The sequence below is a fragment of the Vipera berus genome (genome assembly GCF_964194415.1).
Source record: "Vipera berus genome assembly, chromosome: 3".
NCBI classification, from domain to species: Eukaryota; Metazoa; Chordata; class Lepidosauria; order Squamata; family Viperidae; genus Vipera; species Vipera berus.
The window spans coordinates 169717809-169734397 of record NC_138204.1 but is presented as its reverse complement, the minus strand read 5'-3'; the positions used below and the strand labels follow the sequence as shown (position 1 = coordinate 169734397).

The 16589-nt window shown below is 36.8% G+C and overlaps 1 protein-coding gene across 5 annotated transcripts in view; it reads left to right on the top strand.

The window, feature by feature from the left end:
* Positions 1-16328, top strand: part of OSBPL1A (oxysterol binding protein like 1A) — a 70025-nt gene extending 53697 nt beyond the window's left edge. For all 5 annotated transcript variants that reach the window (XM_081325284.1, XM_081325281.1, XM_081325280.1 and 2 more), the window contains exons 23-29: positions 2983-3090; positions 3311-3400; positions 3996-4122; positions 7890-8006; positions 9403-9526; positions 10487-10577; positions 15085-16328. In XM_081325284.1, the coding sequence (XP_081181410.1) occupies positions 2983-3090; positions 3311-3400; positions 3996-4122; positions 7890-8006; positions 9403-9526; positions 10487-10577; positions 15085-15187 (760 nt within the window). In that variant the 3' untranslated portion in view covers positions 15188-16328. The remainder of the gene's footprint in view (positions 1-2982; positions 3091-3310; positions 3401-3995; positions 4123-7889; positions 8007-9402; positions 9527-10486; positions 10578-15084) is intronic.
* The last annotated feature ends 261 nt before the right edge of the window (positions 16329-16589 follow it).

Below are 16589 nucleotides of genomic sequence, written 5' to 3'. Positions count from 1 at the left end.
TCTGCTTTTTAGTGTGCTGTCTAGATTTGCCATGGCTTTCCTCCCCAGGAGCAAGCGTCTTTTAATTTCTTGGCTACAGTCCCCATCTGCAGTGATCTTGGAGCCCAGGAAAACAAAATCTGTCACTACCTCCATTTCTTCCCCATCTATTTGCCAGGAATTGAGAGGGCCAGTTGCCATGATCTTGGTTTTCTTAATGTTAAGTTTCAACCCAAGTTTTGCACTCTCCTTCTTCACCCGCAACAAGAGGCTCTTTAGTTCTTCTTCACTTTCTGCCATTAGAGTGGTATCATCTGCGTATCTTAGGTTGTTGATATTTCTTCCGGCAATCTTAATTCCAACTTTTGATTCATCTAGCCCTGCCTTTCTCATGATGTGCTCTGCATATAAGTTAAATAGGCAGGGCGACAGTATACAGCCTTGCCGGACTCCTTTCCCAATTTTGAACCAATCAGTGGTTCCGTGTCCAGTTCTCACTGTTGCTTCTTGACCCGCATATAGGTTTCTCAAGAGACAAATAATATGGTCTGGTACTCCCATCTCTTTAAGAACTTGCCACAGTTTGTTATGATCCACACAATCAAAGGCTTTAGCATAGTCAATGAAGCAGAAGTAGATGTTTTTCTGGAACTCCCTAGCTTTCTCCATGATCCAGCGTATGTTGGCAATTTGATCTCTAGTTCCTCTGCCTCTTCGAAATCCTGCCTGTACTTCTGGTAGTTCTCGATCCACATACTGCTGAAGTCTAGCTTGTAGGATTTTAAGCATGACTTTACTAGCATGAGAAATGAGTGCAATGGTGCGATAGTTTGAACATTCTTTGGCACTGCCTTTCTTTGGAATTGGAATGTAAACTGATCTTTTCCAATCCTGTGGCCACTGTTGAGTTTTCCAAATTTGCTGGCAAATTGAGTGTAGCACTTTTACTGCACTGTCTTTTAAGATTTTGAATAGCTCAGCTGGAATACTGTCACCTCCACTAGCTTTGTTGTTGCTCAGCTTTTCTAAGGCCCACTTCACCTCACATTCTAGGATGTCTGGCTCGAGGTCAGTGACCACATCATTGTGATTATCTGGGACGTTAAGCTCATTCTTGTATAGTTCTTCTGTGTAATTTTGCCACCTCTTCTTAATCTCTTCTGCCTCTGTTAGGTCCCTGCCATTTTGGTCCTTTATCATGCCCATTTTTGCATTAAACGTTCCCTTCATCTCTCCAATTTTCTTGAAAAGATCTCTGGTCCTCCCTATTCTATTGTTTTCTTCTATTTCTTTGCACTGTTCATTTAAGAAGGCATTCTTATCTCTTCTAGCTATTCTCTGGAATTCTGCATTCAATTGGGCATATCTATGTTTTTCTCCCTTGCCTTTCGCTTCCCTCCTTTCCTCAGCTATTTGCAAAGCTTCCTCAGACAGCCATTTTGCTTTCTTGCATTTCTTTTTCTTTGGGATAGTTTTGGTTGCTACCTGTTGTACAATGTCGCGAACCTCTGTCCATAGTTCTTCAGGCACTCTGTCTATCAGATCTAATTCCTTAAATCTATTTGTCACCTCTACTGTATATTCAACAGGGATATGATTTAATTCATACCTGACTGGCCTAGTGCTTTTCCCTACTTTCTTCAGTTTAAGCCTAAACTTTGCAAGGAGAAGCTCATGGTCTGAGCCACAGTCAGTTCCTGGTCTTGTTTTTACCGACTGTATAGAGCTTCTCCATCTTTGGCTGCAGAGCATATAGTCAATCTGATTTCTGTGTTGACCGTCTGGTGATGTCCATGTGTAGAGCCGTCTCTTGGGTTGTTGGAAAAGAGTGTTTGCTATGACCATCGTATTCTCTTGACAAAATTCTATCAGCCTGTGCCCTGCTTCATTTTGTACTCCAAGGCCAAACTTGCCTGTTATTCCAGTTATCTTTTGGCTTCCTACTTTAGCATTCCAATCCCCCATGATGATAAGGACATCATTTTTTGGTGTTACTTCTATAAGGTGCTGTAGGGCTTCATAGAACCGGTCAATTTCATCCTCTTCAGCACTGGTGGTTGGGGCATAGACTTGGACTACTGTGATATTGAATGGTTTGCCTTGGATTCGAACTGAGATCATTCTGTCATTTTGAGGATTGTATCCCAGTATTGATTTTCCTACTCTTTTATTGACTATGAAGGCTACTCCATTTCTTCTGAGGGATTCTTGCCCGCAGTAGTATACCTGATGGTCATCTGAATTAAATTCACCCATTCCTGTCCATTTTAGTTCGCTGATACCTAAGATGTCAATGTTTAGTCTTGTCATCTCTTGTTTGACCACGTCCAGCTTTCCTTGATTCATGGATCTTACATTCCAGGTTCCTATGGAGAAAAAATCTTTACAGCATCGGACTTTCCTTTCACCACCAGACATATCCACAGCTGAGCGTCCTTTCGGCTTTGGCCCAGTCGCTTCATTCTTTCTGGCGCTACTAGTACTAGCCCTCTGCTCTTCCCCAGTAGCATATTGGACGCCTTCCGACCTGAGGGGCTCATCTTCCAGCGTCATATCGTTTTGCCTTTTGGTACTGTCCATAGGGTTTTCATGGCAAAGATACTGGAGTGGGTTGCCATTTCCTTCTCCAGTGGATCACGTTTTGTCAGAACTCTCAGCTATGACCTGTCCGTCTTGGGTGGCCCTGCACGGCATAGCTCATAGCTTCATTGAATTACGCAAGCCCCTTCGCCACGACAAGGCAGTAATCCATGAAGGGGACCATGTTTTTAGGAATTTATATTAATATATTAAGAAAACAACCTCCTCATATCAGTAGATTTTTTTTCCTGGATTATCTGTGCTATGGGAAACTGTCAACATTTGTGTGTGAGTGATATCACATTCGCTGTTATATTGCTAATAGGAAAGAATAAATTAATATCTTGATTTATGCACTTTTTAAGATTATAGTCATTTTAAAAGCCTTGTATGAATCTTAATTGCTTTTATTTTCCTTTTCAGACATAATGAAGCATATACATGGACAAATCCTACTTGCTGTGTACATAACATTATTGTAGGCAAACTTTGGATTGAACAATATGGAAATATGGAAATAACCAATCACAAGTAAGTTGGAAATTTACTATTTAATTTGACAATTAAGTTTGCTTCACAATTTAATATTAATAGAACAACAACTTTAATTTCAAGACAGCAATAAACAAAGTTTTCACTGTAAAAAGAAATAGTTACCACTAGTAGATCAGAAAACCACTATCCATGCCCAACAATCAAAGTAAAGGTCTTTTTTCTTTATTTTTTAAAAAGTTTAATATTTCTTTCATAGAACCGGTGAAAAATGCATGCTAAACTTCAAGCCCTGTGGCCTTTTTGGAAAAGAACTACACAAAGTTGAAGGCTACGTTCAAGATAAAAGGTAAATAAAACCATGTATTACTAAAATATATGGAGAGAAATATTTCAAAGGTTTAAATTGTTTGGTAATGTGGTTCACATACAGTATTGTAAACATTCTGTAGCTTCTGCTTTATGTAATTTTTATGTAAAAACCTGGTTATTCGAACTGTCTGGCCTGGACTGAGGGATTTTAAATTTTAAAGTATTTTAATTAAATTATACTAAATTATATAAATTAATTTAAAAATTTTAATTTTATTGTTATTATGAATTGTGGGCTTGTACTAATTTAATTCCATTTTATTCTTTTTTGTACTGTTTTAACTGCCCTGTGAACCGCCCTGAGTCCTTCGGGAATATTTATTTTATTTATTTATTTTTATTTTATTAGACTTATATACCGCCCTTCTCCCGTAGGACTCAGGGCGGTTCACAAGGTTTTTTAAAAACAATACAACAGGTTACAAAAATTAAAAACAATTAAAATGATTACACTAACCTTGAATTCAACTAATAAATAAATAAATAATTTTGGTACAAAATAGTAACATAGCTAATCCAAAAAACACTGTTTCTAAACTTAGTTGTTTTCGGGGGGGTGCGGGTTTTGACAGCAAAAAGAAACTTTGTGCACTCTACGGAAAATGGACTGAGTGTTTGTACAGTGTCGATCTTACTACATTTGAAGCTTACAAAAAGAATGACAAGAAAAACACAGAAGAGAAGAAAAACAATAAACAGGTATTGTTAATACTAAAAAATAGAGTAGCACCAGTAATTTCTCTTTAAATATTGAAAGAATAAGTATTCCGTTCCGGACTAACTGTTGGAAAATATGCACGATTTTGAAAATTATTCCATAAATTTTATACTTTGTCAAAAAGGTCCAAATATGTTAAAACTTTTCTTGGGTTCCAATGACTAGCACACACTATGGGCCAGTTCAGATAATCACTAGAGATTTCATTATCATAGTTCCCTCTCATCTCACATTTCTCACTTATGAACCAACATCAGACTAGTTTCCACTTTTGATATAACTGTAAAATCTACTTAATACTAGTTTGGAACTCTTCATGAAAGCCAGCGAATTCAGTGCCAATACTGTAATTAGGTGAATGGGTGGCTTTTTGACACGATATCCAGGAAGAAGACTTTTGAGCAATAGGGTAAAATACAAACATATTCGATTAGATGATAGACAGACAGACATGGAGCTTGGCTTACATTTTTTCTATGAAATAATTCAGACAATAAAATTAAAAGAGACTAAAGACAACAACAGATAAAAAAAGTAAGAGGAATGCTAGTATTCACATTAATAAACTTCAGATAGTCATTCAGATTAGTTGCTTGAATGGCTTGCTTAATACCTAGAAAGTATAAATTTAGAAATCCTTGGAAATATTTTAAAATAGGCAATGGTTCTTTATTTCCATTACATTTATAATGTTATTTGCTTTTGATCATAGATTAACTATTGCAAGATAGATTATCATTAAAAGTTGTGGGTTTCTTTTTTTTTTCTTTTTAAGATAGGGGATTGTAGTACTCTAAAAGTCCCAGACTATGTCTGCTGTGGGTTTTGTCAAATAATGCAGAAAAAAGCCGATTTGGTCTAGTGATTAAGGCACTGAGCTATAAAGCAAGAGATTGTGAGTTCAAGTCCCACCTTGGTCATGAAAGCGAACTGGGTGACCTTGGACCAATCACACACACTTATTCCAACTAAAGGTAATTTTTAATTTACCAAGGTAGAATCCAGCCAAAAGCTGAACATTAAGTCTTTTTGGTTTCAATGGTATCTTTTTAAGAACAAACTTCACTTTTGGCTGCTTCTATTTTCAGTAGGTTTCCAAGTCAAATCAGGTATTTATTTATGTCCATTCAGAGTGTTTTCACTTTAAATGCTCCTCAATTGTTCACTTGGTACCTGTGTCATTGGTCACATGTCAGGTGATATTCTAAGGAAATACAGAAAGACTATAGAAATGTATTGTTGCCTTCAAATAGTATTTCTGCTGATTCCAGGGGAATAAGAACACATTCTTGCCTACTTTGACAAATATGGTTAAATAAAAACTTGCTACAGTTTTGGAGCAAAATACCCGCAATAAAAGCTTTGGCTTGGTCCTGAAGCACTATGTAGCCAGAAGAGATACAGAATATCACAACTCAATTTATGTGATTTAAAGTTGAGGTTCTTTTAGAAACTTTTGAAGTTTTCTAGTTTCATCTGCACACTGTTTTTTCATCTGCCACTACAAAAGCTTAAATGTACCATGACTTGATCTATATAAATTATCACTGAGGGTATTTAACTTTGAATATTTAATATAAAGGAAGTATGATAAATGTATAGGTTTGTTTTTTCATACACGGAGACTGTAAAGAAATTATAAACTCAAAAAATTAGGTACATACAAACATCTTATGTATTTAGCTCATGGCTTGTATCGTAAACCATTTTTGAAATTCTTAGTTGCAATAATTTGCCATGGAAATTGGCTGTTTGAGAAAGGGAAGTATTAAGCATTGTATGTACATGATTTTTTGTAGATGAGCAATTGCAAAAAGATATCCAACTCTTCTATAAGCTATATTATACCAAAATTTTCACCATGTCATATGAAGTTCCATGAAGAAAAGAGTACAGTTTGAAATTTGAGGCCTTGATGTTTGTTGAGTAACATTTTAATAGAATTGGGTGCTATTCTAAATTATTTATAAATATGACTTTGTTATCCAAAAAAGTAGAAAAGCCAGTAACTAGTATATATTAAACTAAAGCAAAGGTATTTTTAAGCTGTTTATTAAAACCTGGGCGGAACCGAACACTTCAAAAGCAAATGAGGCAGGACAGGTATTTCTAGTTTGGGACCTGCAGAACAAAATGGTTTAGAAAGCAAGAAAGAATTGTGAAAGAACAAATTCAAGTAGGTGAAGAACATGACAAAATACTTGTTGAAACATATGTTGGTTATTCTCAATTGCATTTTCTCAGATTAGGCAAGTATATCCCACTAGCATTTTGGAGTACTTTAAAATAATATGTTTTGGAGAATTTTAGCATTGGAATAGCATAGCAGCTATCTAATTGATTGAAGTAGATGTCCTTTCTAGGGCATGCCTAGGAGGGCAGAAAAAAATGAAAGGGTCAGTCACAGGTTTGGGTTTTTTAAAGTCCTCATCTGCTCTTGATTTCTCAGTTGAATGCCAAGGCGGGGACTTATCTTTCTCTGGCTTCTTCAGAAGCTTGTTGATGGCCAGTCCATTGGCTTTTTCTGCTGGCCATAGGAAGGACTTGACATTAGCCTCCCCTTGATGTTAGTCCTGCTTAATTAAGAGGACCCTTTTCTTCTCTGCTAACTTGTTTGTTTTCCTGTGTATTTGTTCTGTACCAGCCTGCTACCGGCCCTGCAGAAAAGGCAGGGACAACCCCTTTTACAAGAAGGCAAGAGGCTGGAATTAAGCCTGCCAAATTTATGAATACAAAAACAAACAAAACAAGACACGAACCAAGAAACAGGAGCTTTTCAAGCGGTTGCCTTCAGCAAACCAGCCATCCCACGCATTCCCCTTTTATACAGTTCAGGGCGTGGCTTCTCTCTGCCTCCTTCCGAGGTGCCCCATTGCCTTCCTCTGTTTACTCCTGATTGACTGCCTCCTGCGTCGGGCGTCCTTGAACAGGGCCAGCTGCGGGTCATCTTCATCCACGCTGTCAGGCTCACACAGCTGGGTCTCCATCGTGACCAGGTGGGAGGGGCCTGGCTGAGGGCTCTGCGGAGCCTCAAGGCCATCATCAGCAAGCTCTTCAACACTCCCCTCCTCCTCCTCCTCTGAGTCGTCCGACCCAACTGCCGAACCCACAGGCTGACCCTGAATCACAACAGTATTTGCCAGTAGAGGCAAAGTGAATAATCCAATAGTGCAACCAAACCAGTGAAACATCTCTAAACTTGGACATGCCTCCTCAGAGGGGTCTTATCAAATCTTCAGAATTATTCATTTTTATTACACATTTGCCTTAAAAGGTTTGTCATTGTAAACATGGTATCGATAAAACAATTAAGACATCAAGTTCTAGATGCTCTTTTAGCAGTTATTTATATAATTGTAGAGGGGTGTGGTGGCCTAGTGGTTAAGGTGCTGGGCCCAAGCACCAGTTACAGGGTGAACTCCCATTCTTGCCGCAGCTTCTGCCAACCTAGCAGTTCAAAAGCATGCAAATAGATAAAAGCATACCACAGCAGTGGGAGGGTAACAGTGTTCCGTGTGCCTCAGCATATAGTCATGCCAGCCACATGAGCACAGAAGCATCTTCGGACAATGCTAGCTTCCTAGGTTAGGAAATGGATATGAGCACCAATCTTTAGAATCGGACACAACTGAACATGGGAAACCTTTACCTTTTTATATAGTTGTACATAGAGCTGCATTATGTTTACAGAACTGCACTAAAATGTTATTTCTGGGTAGAATGTGCTGTTTTTCACACTATATTGTAGACAAGAAATTCTGATGAGCCGGATGAGATGCCCTTGCCAGAATGTGAAAGTATGTGTGTGATCCCTGGAAGTGTGCTGTTGTGGAAAATAGCTCCAAGGCCTTCAAACTCAACACAGGTGAGAGGAGCCTTACACTCAATGGTATACATCAGTATTTTTCAACCTTGGTCAATTTATATATGGACTTCATCTCCCAGAATTCCCCAGTCAGCAAACTGGACAGGCAATTTTGGAACATGAAGTCCACACATCTTAAGTTGCCACAGCTGGGAAACATTGGTCTACATTTTTGTCAGTTTTACTGTCAGAAATTACACAGTGAAGAAAGTGGGGAAAAACCTAAACATAATTATTTTATTTAATGGAAGCAGTGACTAGTAGAATTGCATTAGTAGCCTATTTGCCTGAAGATTATCACTTGAATTATTTTTCTTTCCTCTTAGTACTAAATAGGATTCTACTTTTTTAATATCGTAACAGCAGCTTATGCAAGAAAGTCCATTCTTCTTTACTTGTGAGAAGTCCAGGAGTTACTTTTGAACCTTATTGATGGAGCTCCCAAAATTGTGTTGCCAAATTCCAGAGTGAAAACAATGAAGATGCAGTTTTCTGAAAGATAAATAAAACTGGGGGTCAGAGGGGAAGATATTTTGTTTGGGTTCTAATGCATACAAAAAGCTCTTTCTCCAAATTGAAAGCAGTTAAAACTCCACCCACTTTTTCTTTTAAGAGGGCACCCCATTCTGGTAAATGCTTGCTACCAGTTTCTGATTCATCTAATATTCATCTAATATATCTAATATCTACGGTTCAAGTGCCTCTTCAATAACTTTGATTTTATTGCGTACTGTAGAAACAGAGAGCCAGTTTGGTATAATGGTTAAGTCACCAGGCTAGAAAGCTACAGACGATGAATCAAGTCCCACCGTAGCCATGAAAGCCAGCTGGGTGACCTTGGGCTGGTCATTCTTTCTCAGCCCAATTCACCTCACAGGGTTGTTGTTGAAGGGAAAATAGGAGGAGGAAGAGTATGTTGGTTATGTTTGCCATCTTATTTGTAAAAATAATAAAGAATATAAACAAGCAAACAAGGACCCACTTCCTTCCTTTAGCCCAGTGTTCCCCGGCCTTTCCAGTTTTTCGGGCTGGTGGGGGGGAGGGGATGATTCTACGTGAGTGGTGGGCAAGCGTGCCCGCAACTCCATTTGCATGAGTGGCTGGCACATGTGCCCGCCACTCGCACAAATGGAGCATGTGCTCGCTCACTGCTCGCGCAAGTAGGGATGTGCACAAGCTTGCTTACTGCTTCTGTGGCCTGGTTCCAAATGGCTCGTGGCCTGATAGTGGGCCAGGGGTTAGGGACCCCTGCTCTAGCCCACTTTAATGTAATGAAATATAGAAAAAGGTTCCTCAACAATTTGATTGGATACTTTCTTTTGAGGCTGCAAACATACTAACAACTAATATTTCTTTATAAAAGGAACATTCTAAAGCTATTTATTTTATTTTTTAGATGTACAACTTTACTACCTTTGCTATGATGTTGAATGAATTGGATCAGGAAATGGAAAGTATTATTCCCAAAACTGACTGCAGGCTGAGGCCAGATATAAGAGCTATGGAAAATGGTGAAATAGGTAACTCAATAGCCTCGGTTTAAAGTTTCTTGTCATAAGAATGTTGAAATATTTAAGACTATTGTTGCAATCATGTTTTACAGAAAACTTGTTGATACACATGCGTTAGTAAATAAAAAAGTAGTACAATAAAGTTGTGCTTTGGAACACAAGGCACTTTTCAAATAATTGAAACAGCCACATCTTTTTTGAATTCACACAGCTGCTTCTAGGTGTTTACCCATACATGCATTTGGCAGAGGCAGCTGGAAGCAACTTCTGAAGTAGTTACATAAGCCTGGAAAAAAAACAACTGCTTTAATTATTTTTTTAAAAAAATGCTTATACACATTCCCTGCAAAGAATTTGCAGTAGCCTTATGTCTAGTTTTAATTAGAAAATAACTGAAACCTTGTTTAAGAATATTTTGCATTGGATCTTTCCAGGTCACAATAAGGCAGCTTGTTTTTGTTTTATTCTATTTAAATGATACAACTGTTGCCTGTCTTGGTGAAATTTTCAGTATTTTTCAAACTTTGCAATGTTAAGATGAGTTCAGCTTTTGAGTCAAGATGCTGACTTGGAGAAACATTGCTGTAGCTTGCCTTTCTCATGAAAACAGAAAAACAGAATTTTGTATTGGGGATTGTTTAATTTTTTTGTAACAATAATGCTGTTAAAATTATTCTTTTATATAAACAAATATGCATATTATACTAAAATATATTGCAAATTAGGCATCTCATTTATTTGGAGCATAGAATATAAAAGGGTTAATTTATTGTTGATCAATCTGCTGCATAGTAAAGTTTGTGGAAATATGCAGAAATCTTATATAAATTATACTAATCAAAAATGTATTTATGAATTATTATCATTGAATTTATATATTGCTACCACTCAAGTATTATTCTACTGTATTATAATTTGATACATCCTGTTTTACACACACCCCTTTTTAAAAAAAAAAACTTTTGGTAGATGTAGCCAGTGAAGAGAAGAAAAGGCTTGAAGAAAAACAAAGAACTGCTCGTAAAAACAGGTCTAAATCAGAGGAAGACTGGAAGACAAGGTTAGTAAACAGAATTAAGTTCATGATAAGATAATGGACAAAATTGCTTTGAACGTAGCCTCTTGTTTAAATTTTCTTAATATTATCATTGAGAGATAAATTGCTTGTGAGGTGCTGCGCTCTTAGAATTATTCTAAAAAATGGCAACACTCGCAGTATACTGAAGATTGTACAATAGCTGGCCAATATTCTGCTCATCTGATTCAGAGCTTCTTTGTATAGTAACTCTTGCTTCATGTAAAGCTTTCAAAAGGTTTGATTTAGCATTACCTTCTGATTTTTCAGGGAAAGAATTAGCTTTTTGGTTAGCAATACGCAATCACTTACTAGTAAAATTGCTCAAGAATTTACGAAAATTTGTAAAATCTAAATTTATTGGATCTCAATGGATTTCAGATTTTATGGAGAAGAGTTTGGATTTCATTGCCATTTATCAGAAAATAACACTTATTTAGTTGTGAAGTCCATTAAATAAAATTGAGCTTGGACAGTTGGTATGATTATGTAATTGTACACAATCATACAAATTAAAATTTGGTTTTTAATTTATAATTGATTTGTGGTTATGGGGGTAACAAGACTATCTGCTTACATAATGTATTGCTTAAAATAACAAATTTGGGTACCACTTTAAGAGCTTTCTGTTGGGAAACTTATCTTATTCTGTATTCAATCCATGATGTATTTGGAAGAGGCACTTCTGAATCTCTGTACCACTCCAGTAATGTTCTTTATATTTAAACAGTGTATTTAAGCATCTGGTGTACAGGTAGTCCAAATTAAGCAACCACATTTGGATCAGCAGTGCTATTGTTAAGTGAATGAGTCACTTAAATTGGATATTAAGCAACCAGACTATGCTTTCCTTTCCCCCGTTCTATTGCCCTTTGAATACTTACCCAGCAATACTGGCTCAAAACTGACAAAACTAGTTAGTTTCACACTTTTGGCTTTTGTGTGCCCCCTAATCACTTCCTACACTGGGATAATTAACAAGAAGAGAATTAATGTTTGCATTAGCATTCATTGAAGAAGGATTATAAGAGAGTAAGCAGACAAACAGTACACATTAAAAGGAATGTGGTTGCATCGGTAGCCACCAGCACACTAGGCAAACAGCCCAGTGCATTCCCTATTGTGTGCCTACTTACTCTCTCTTAATCCCTTCCTCTCCAGTCCCTACACTCCTCTTTGCAAAGAGAGAGGTAGAAAAGCAACAAGTCAATCACGGGATAATGTATATTGACTGTAATGCTGATCACCTGACTGAGGATGCAACAAGGGACATAAATGTGAGCATCGGTCATAAAATTATTCTTCATCACTATTGTAACTTCAAGTAGTTGCTGAATAAGGCAGTCTTTAAGCAAGGACTACCTACATTTTTCACTAGGAAGATACAATATTAAGTTTAATATTAATCAAAGTTGAAGATTTCTTTTAAAAATTCAGTTATACAGTTAACACAATTTGCTCATGCCTTTGCTCTAATATTGCTGTTATGGATAAAGTAGATTATAAAATATTTCAGTCAGATTGCATTTTTATTCAAATCTGGTTTAGGGTTGTTACCAGACTGATAGCTCTTAATATTTCCTCTGTGCAGTAAGGAATAGAAAAGGTTACAAAACAGTATCTGAATCTTCTCCAGAAATCTAGGAGGATCAGATAGTTTAAAATCAGAAACATAAATCTTTCTGCAGAGATGCTACAAGGATAAAGTCATAGAGTTATCTGGTAAACCCCCATGTATGAAATATATTGATCCATATAAAATCAGGGAAAATAGGTAAATTTTTAGGGAACCAAAGAGGGGCCATTCATCTTTTTTTTTTCAAATACTTTCCCATGCTCCATTTTTGAAGTGGCTTCAATTTGGACTTGAAAGTGATATTGCTGTTCCTTCAATCCTTCAGCAGCCTGTTAACTGCTTGCAAACAGTACTGATATATCAGGATAATCCTGGCTGTGTGCAAAGAACAACGGGATGAATAGTTTTAACTGCAAAACAACTGAAAGTAACATCATATGGCAAATGCTTTTTTTAGCAATTCAGTGCCACGCTTGGCACTCAACATTTCTTTTGAAATTAGTTTCCTTCCTTTAGCTTTGCAGTGGAAGATACTCTTAGGTTTTTACTTTGGTGAAGAGAAGCATTCATCATGATTTTCAAAAAATGTGGCCTTTGTGCTACTCTTCGTGATGCATGATATAATTCAGGCTTGGACACAAGTCCACCGTCATTACAATGAATCAGGGGGCAACTAAAACAATGATTCATTGTTGATATTCACAAAAACATGACTACTTGATTGTGCTGTAGGTTTCTCTTGTCATCTCCAGCAAAGGGCCAAGTATTCTAGAGAAATTGGGCTGGAAGACGGGAACGAAGGTTCGTGCCCTCATCTGCAAAGAAATTTAATGGCTTTATCATTTTAAGGTTTCCAAAAGCCCTGCTTATTCCACTTGCACGCTTACTCCTTAATATGTATTTTTTTAGGGTATTTCTTAATCCTTCATAATGCTGCAGAGCGTATCTGTTTACAGACGTTATACAAACATGTTGGAATTAAGCCTGGAAAATTGGCCCTTTTCTTTCAGTCCATAATACTGTACATTATGCTGGGTATGTTACGTGCAGTGCTGCTGCTGGCTTGAAAATAGAAAATATGATTGCTGAAGCAGCATTGTTACAACCACCACAGTGGTTGTTGACATTGGTGCTTCAGCTCCCCTGGCACCAAGAAACCTTGCAGGTCAGCGTTTGATCCTGAAAGTTTAAATAGGCTTATCAAGAAATAAGGTAGGAATCTAAATTTCAATACATGCTGAATGCATGTCTTCTTTTTATTTTCTAGTATATGGACTGATTTATATACTAGGAATCTATTATAGACACTCTTGAACATATTTTTGCCTCTATATGTTATTCTATTTATTTCCATGTCAGAACCTAATTTCAATTTAATAGCTTCATGTGCCTTTCTGACTTTGCCTTCATATTAAAAAAATGTTGCCATATTAAAAAGTTGGCATGAATTTCTCTCGACATGCTGTACTCTTAGCTGTTTATTAATACTTTGTTAATTCAGTGTATTATGTTTTGCTTTTTTCTAAACATTAGCCAGTGGCACAGACTCTCTTTTAATAGCATTTTTATTACTATGCTGACCGGTTTGGATTTGCATTATTTGCGGTGCCTAAAAATAACATAACAAGTGATGCCATAAGTATGAATAAAGCTCCTTTTATCAAATTTGGTTGTTTTCCATTCAGCCAAGATTATTGTGAAGCTTTTTTCTTTGTCGATTGACTAGTCCTTCTATTTCTTCTGAGGATTATCTTTGTTGTCCTATCCAGTTCTCTATTTAATAACGGATGCATTTTTTATTGAAACCAGATTCTGTTCTCACAAATGTGAGAAGACACCCACTTCTTTGGTTTCCACTGAATTACTAGTTTAAAATTCACTAGTTGGTCTCATATATGCCACGATTAAAGGGGGACTAAGATAAGAGATGGGCTTTTTCAGTCAGTTTCCAAAGCTTCTGTGGCCTCTCTTCTGGCTTCAGAGCTGACATTTTGCCCTGCCCTTCTAGCTCTTTGGGTAAGTGTGTGGATAAGAAGGAAAAGTAAAACCAGCTTCTTCCACAACAGACTTTTTGCCAAACTATCCTCCTTCCCACACTCCCTACCAGCTTGATAAAATACAGGTAGTCCCCTCCTTTAGTGATTTCAGTTGGTTCCTACAACTCAGTTGTTAAGCAAAGTGGTCATCAAGTGAACATGTGACTGAGAGACTCTGCAAAGATTGTCCCGTTTAGATTAAGTTCTCTAGTACAGTGTCCTGTGCTTAAATAACTTTTTATCTGTTTATTTTTATTTCACTTTTTATTTTATTTTTTATTTTTATTTATTGCTTGCTTGCTTGCTTGCCTCCTCACAAGGCAGAGTTTACTTAAACAAGCTATCTTTTCCTGCGCTGCTTTTCTTCACAGTCCAGGCTTCCCACAAAGCATTAACCCAAAATTAACAAGCTCAGCTCTATGGACTTAATTAGTTCATTAGAACCCCCTGGCCACTGCTGTGCCTGAAACTGACCAGCCCTTAATCAGTTTCACACTGAAAGCTTTTGTTGTAAATGCCTGCTTTGGTTGGAAAATTAAATTTTTAATTATAGTTTATTACTGTTGTATTTCCAATCATTTGCTATCCAAGGCAGTTACTAAATGAGGACTACCTCAAATGCTTTTTATCTTTACCACAATACATCGTTAGTTCATTTGCACATTTTCCTTAAACATAAATGCCACTCAGCTTTCCTTTGTCTTTTCCCTTACCTTTGTTTCAACAGATCAATAGCAATAAGTAGTTCAGGAAGCCTTTCTAAGGATCAGGATGACGATTATTTAGTGAATTTTCTGGTTATTCAGGGCTTATGGGAGTTTAAATTTCCTCATAAACAGAATATACACATTTCCTTCCGTAAGCAGTTTTTCTCTTTCAGGTGGTTTCATCAAGGTCCTAATCCTCACACTGGTGGACATGACTGGATTTATTCTGGCAACTATTGGGACAGAAACTACTTCAACTTGCCCGATATCTATTAAAATGCGTTGGAAATTCTGAGGCTAACAGAAGTCTTAAATCAGTTTTCAGTGTTTTCTTTATACCTGTATTCTTAGGGGGAAAAATTAAAATTGGACAGGTTGCAATTGAATACGTTTTGGTGCTCCTGCCTCAGTGTAGCTCAAGGCTGTTCTCCCTAGAATGCAAGATGTATTTGCACATAGATTAATCACTGGTGTTGTACTTGGGAGAGAGAGGGAGACTGCTACCCATATTTGTGAACTAAAGATCAATTACAGGTTAAATGGAAAACAAAAATGCCTTTGATTTTGACTTTCTCTTTGGTGAATAATAATTATAATAGCATATAATGAAAAACATGGCATTTCTTCTCAACCCAGTGACAAATGATCATCTGTAACTTACAATATTCTGTGGCTTAAAGCATGAGAAAGGCATGACAATTTGGGGAAGAATTAGTCAACTTCCTGAAGCCAGTATTCCATTAATTAATAAAATACAGGATCATAGGTAATTCATTTATAATTTTATTTTTTACTCTCTGCACCCAAGCTACTACTACTTAACTAAAATTGGATTAATGCATAAAGTCACTTAGCAGTGTCTTTTCTATTTAGTGGGATATTTTTTATTTTCTCTTTCATGTTTTATTACCATGCTATCTTTTAAGGAATTAAGAGCCATTTAAATCTTTAAAAGTTTAATTTGAACTAAGATAAGTATTTAAAAAAAAAACCTGCAGTGCACTAATATAGGCTGTCTGAATATTGTTGGGCTTCAGCCCTGGTAGCATGTTGAGCAGTCAAGAATGATGGGAGCTATGGTTCGACCTCTGGAAGGCCACACAATCCTTATCCACACAAAGAAGTGTTCTATGAGATTAAGTTTGGACATTACAAAGAAAAGAGAAGCACCTGGATCTATGGTGCCACAACAAACTCTAGAAGAAAGAGTGTACATTTCAAAAGCCTTTGAGGGACTACTGTACAGAGCAAATTTGCCCGTTTGAGGTGCTTTAACCTTTATGAAATTATATATTTGTATAATATGGGGTACAGAAATTGCAGAGGGACTGCTGGTCTTGTATAATTTAACTATGGTTTGGAAATAGTGTTAACTGAATATTTTATTGCTATTAAATAAAGGCTTTTGCTGTCGTGACAGGTGCCGTTTGATTCTTTGCTCTCAGTAGATTACAAGCAAAATCTCTTTTTTGTCTCTTGGCCCAATGTTGGAAGGACGGCATTGAGAGTGGTGTTCTGGTTCCATCTAGGGTTTTTTTTCTCATTCCTGAAACACTGTTTTCTATTTTGCTACTTCAAAGTAGATTTTTTTGTAAGTGTTACTGATAAATTATATACACACAAGGCTTCAAAACTTTCCACCAATCTAATAAATGGTCTAATAATATATTTCTGCTGA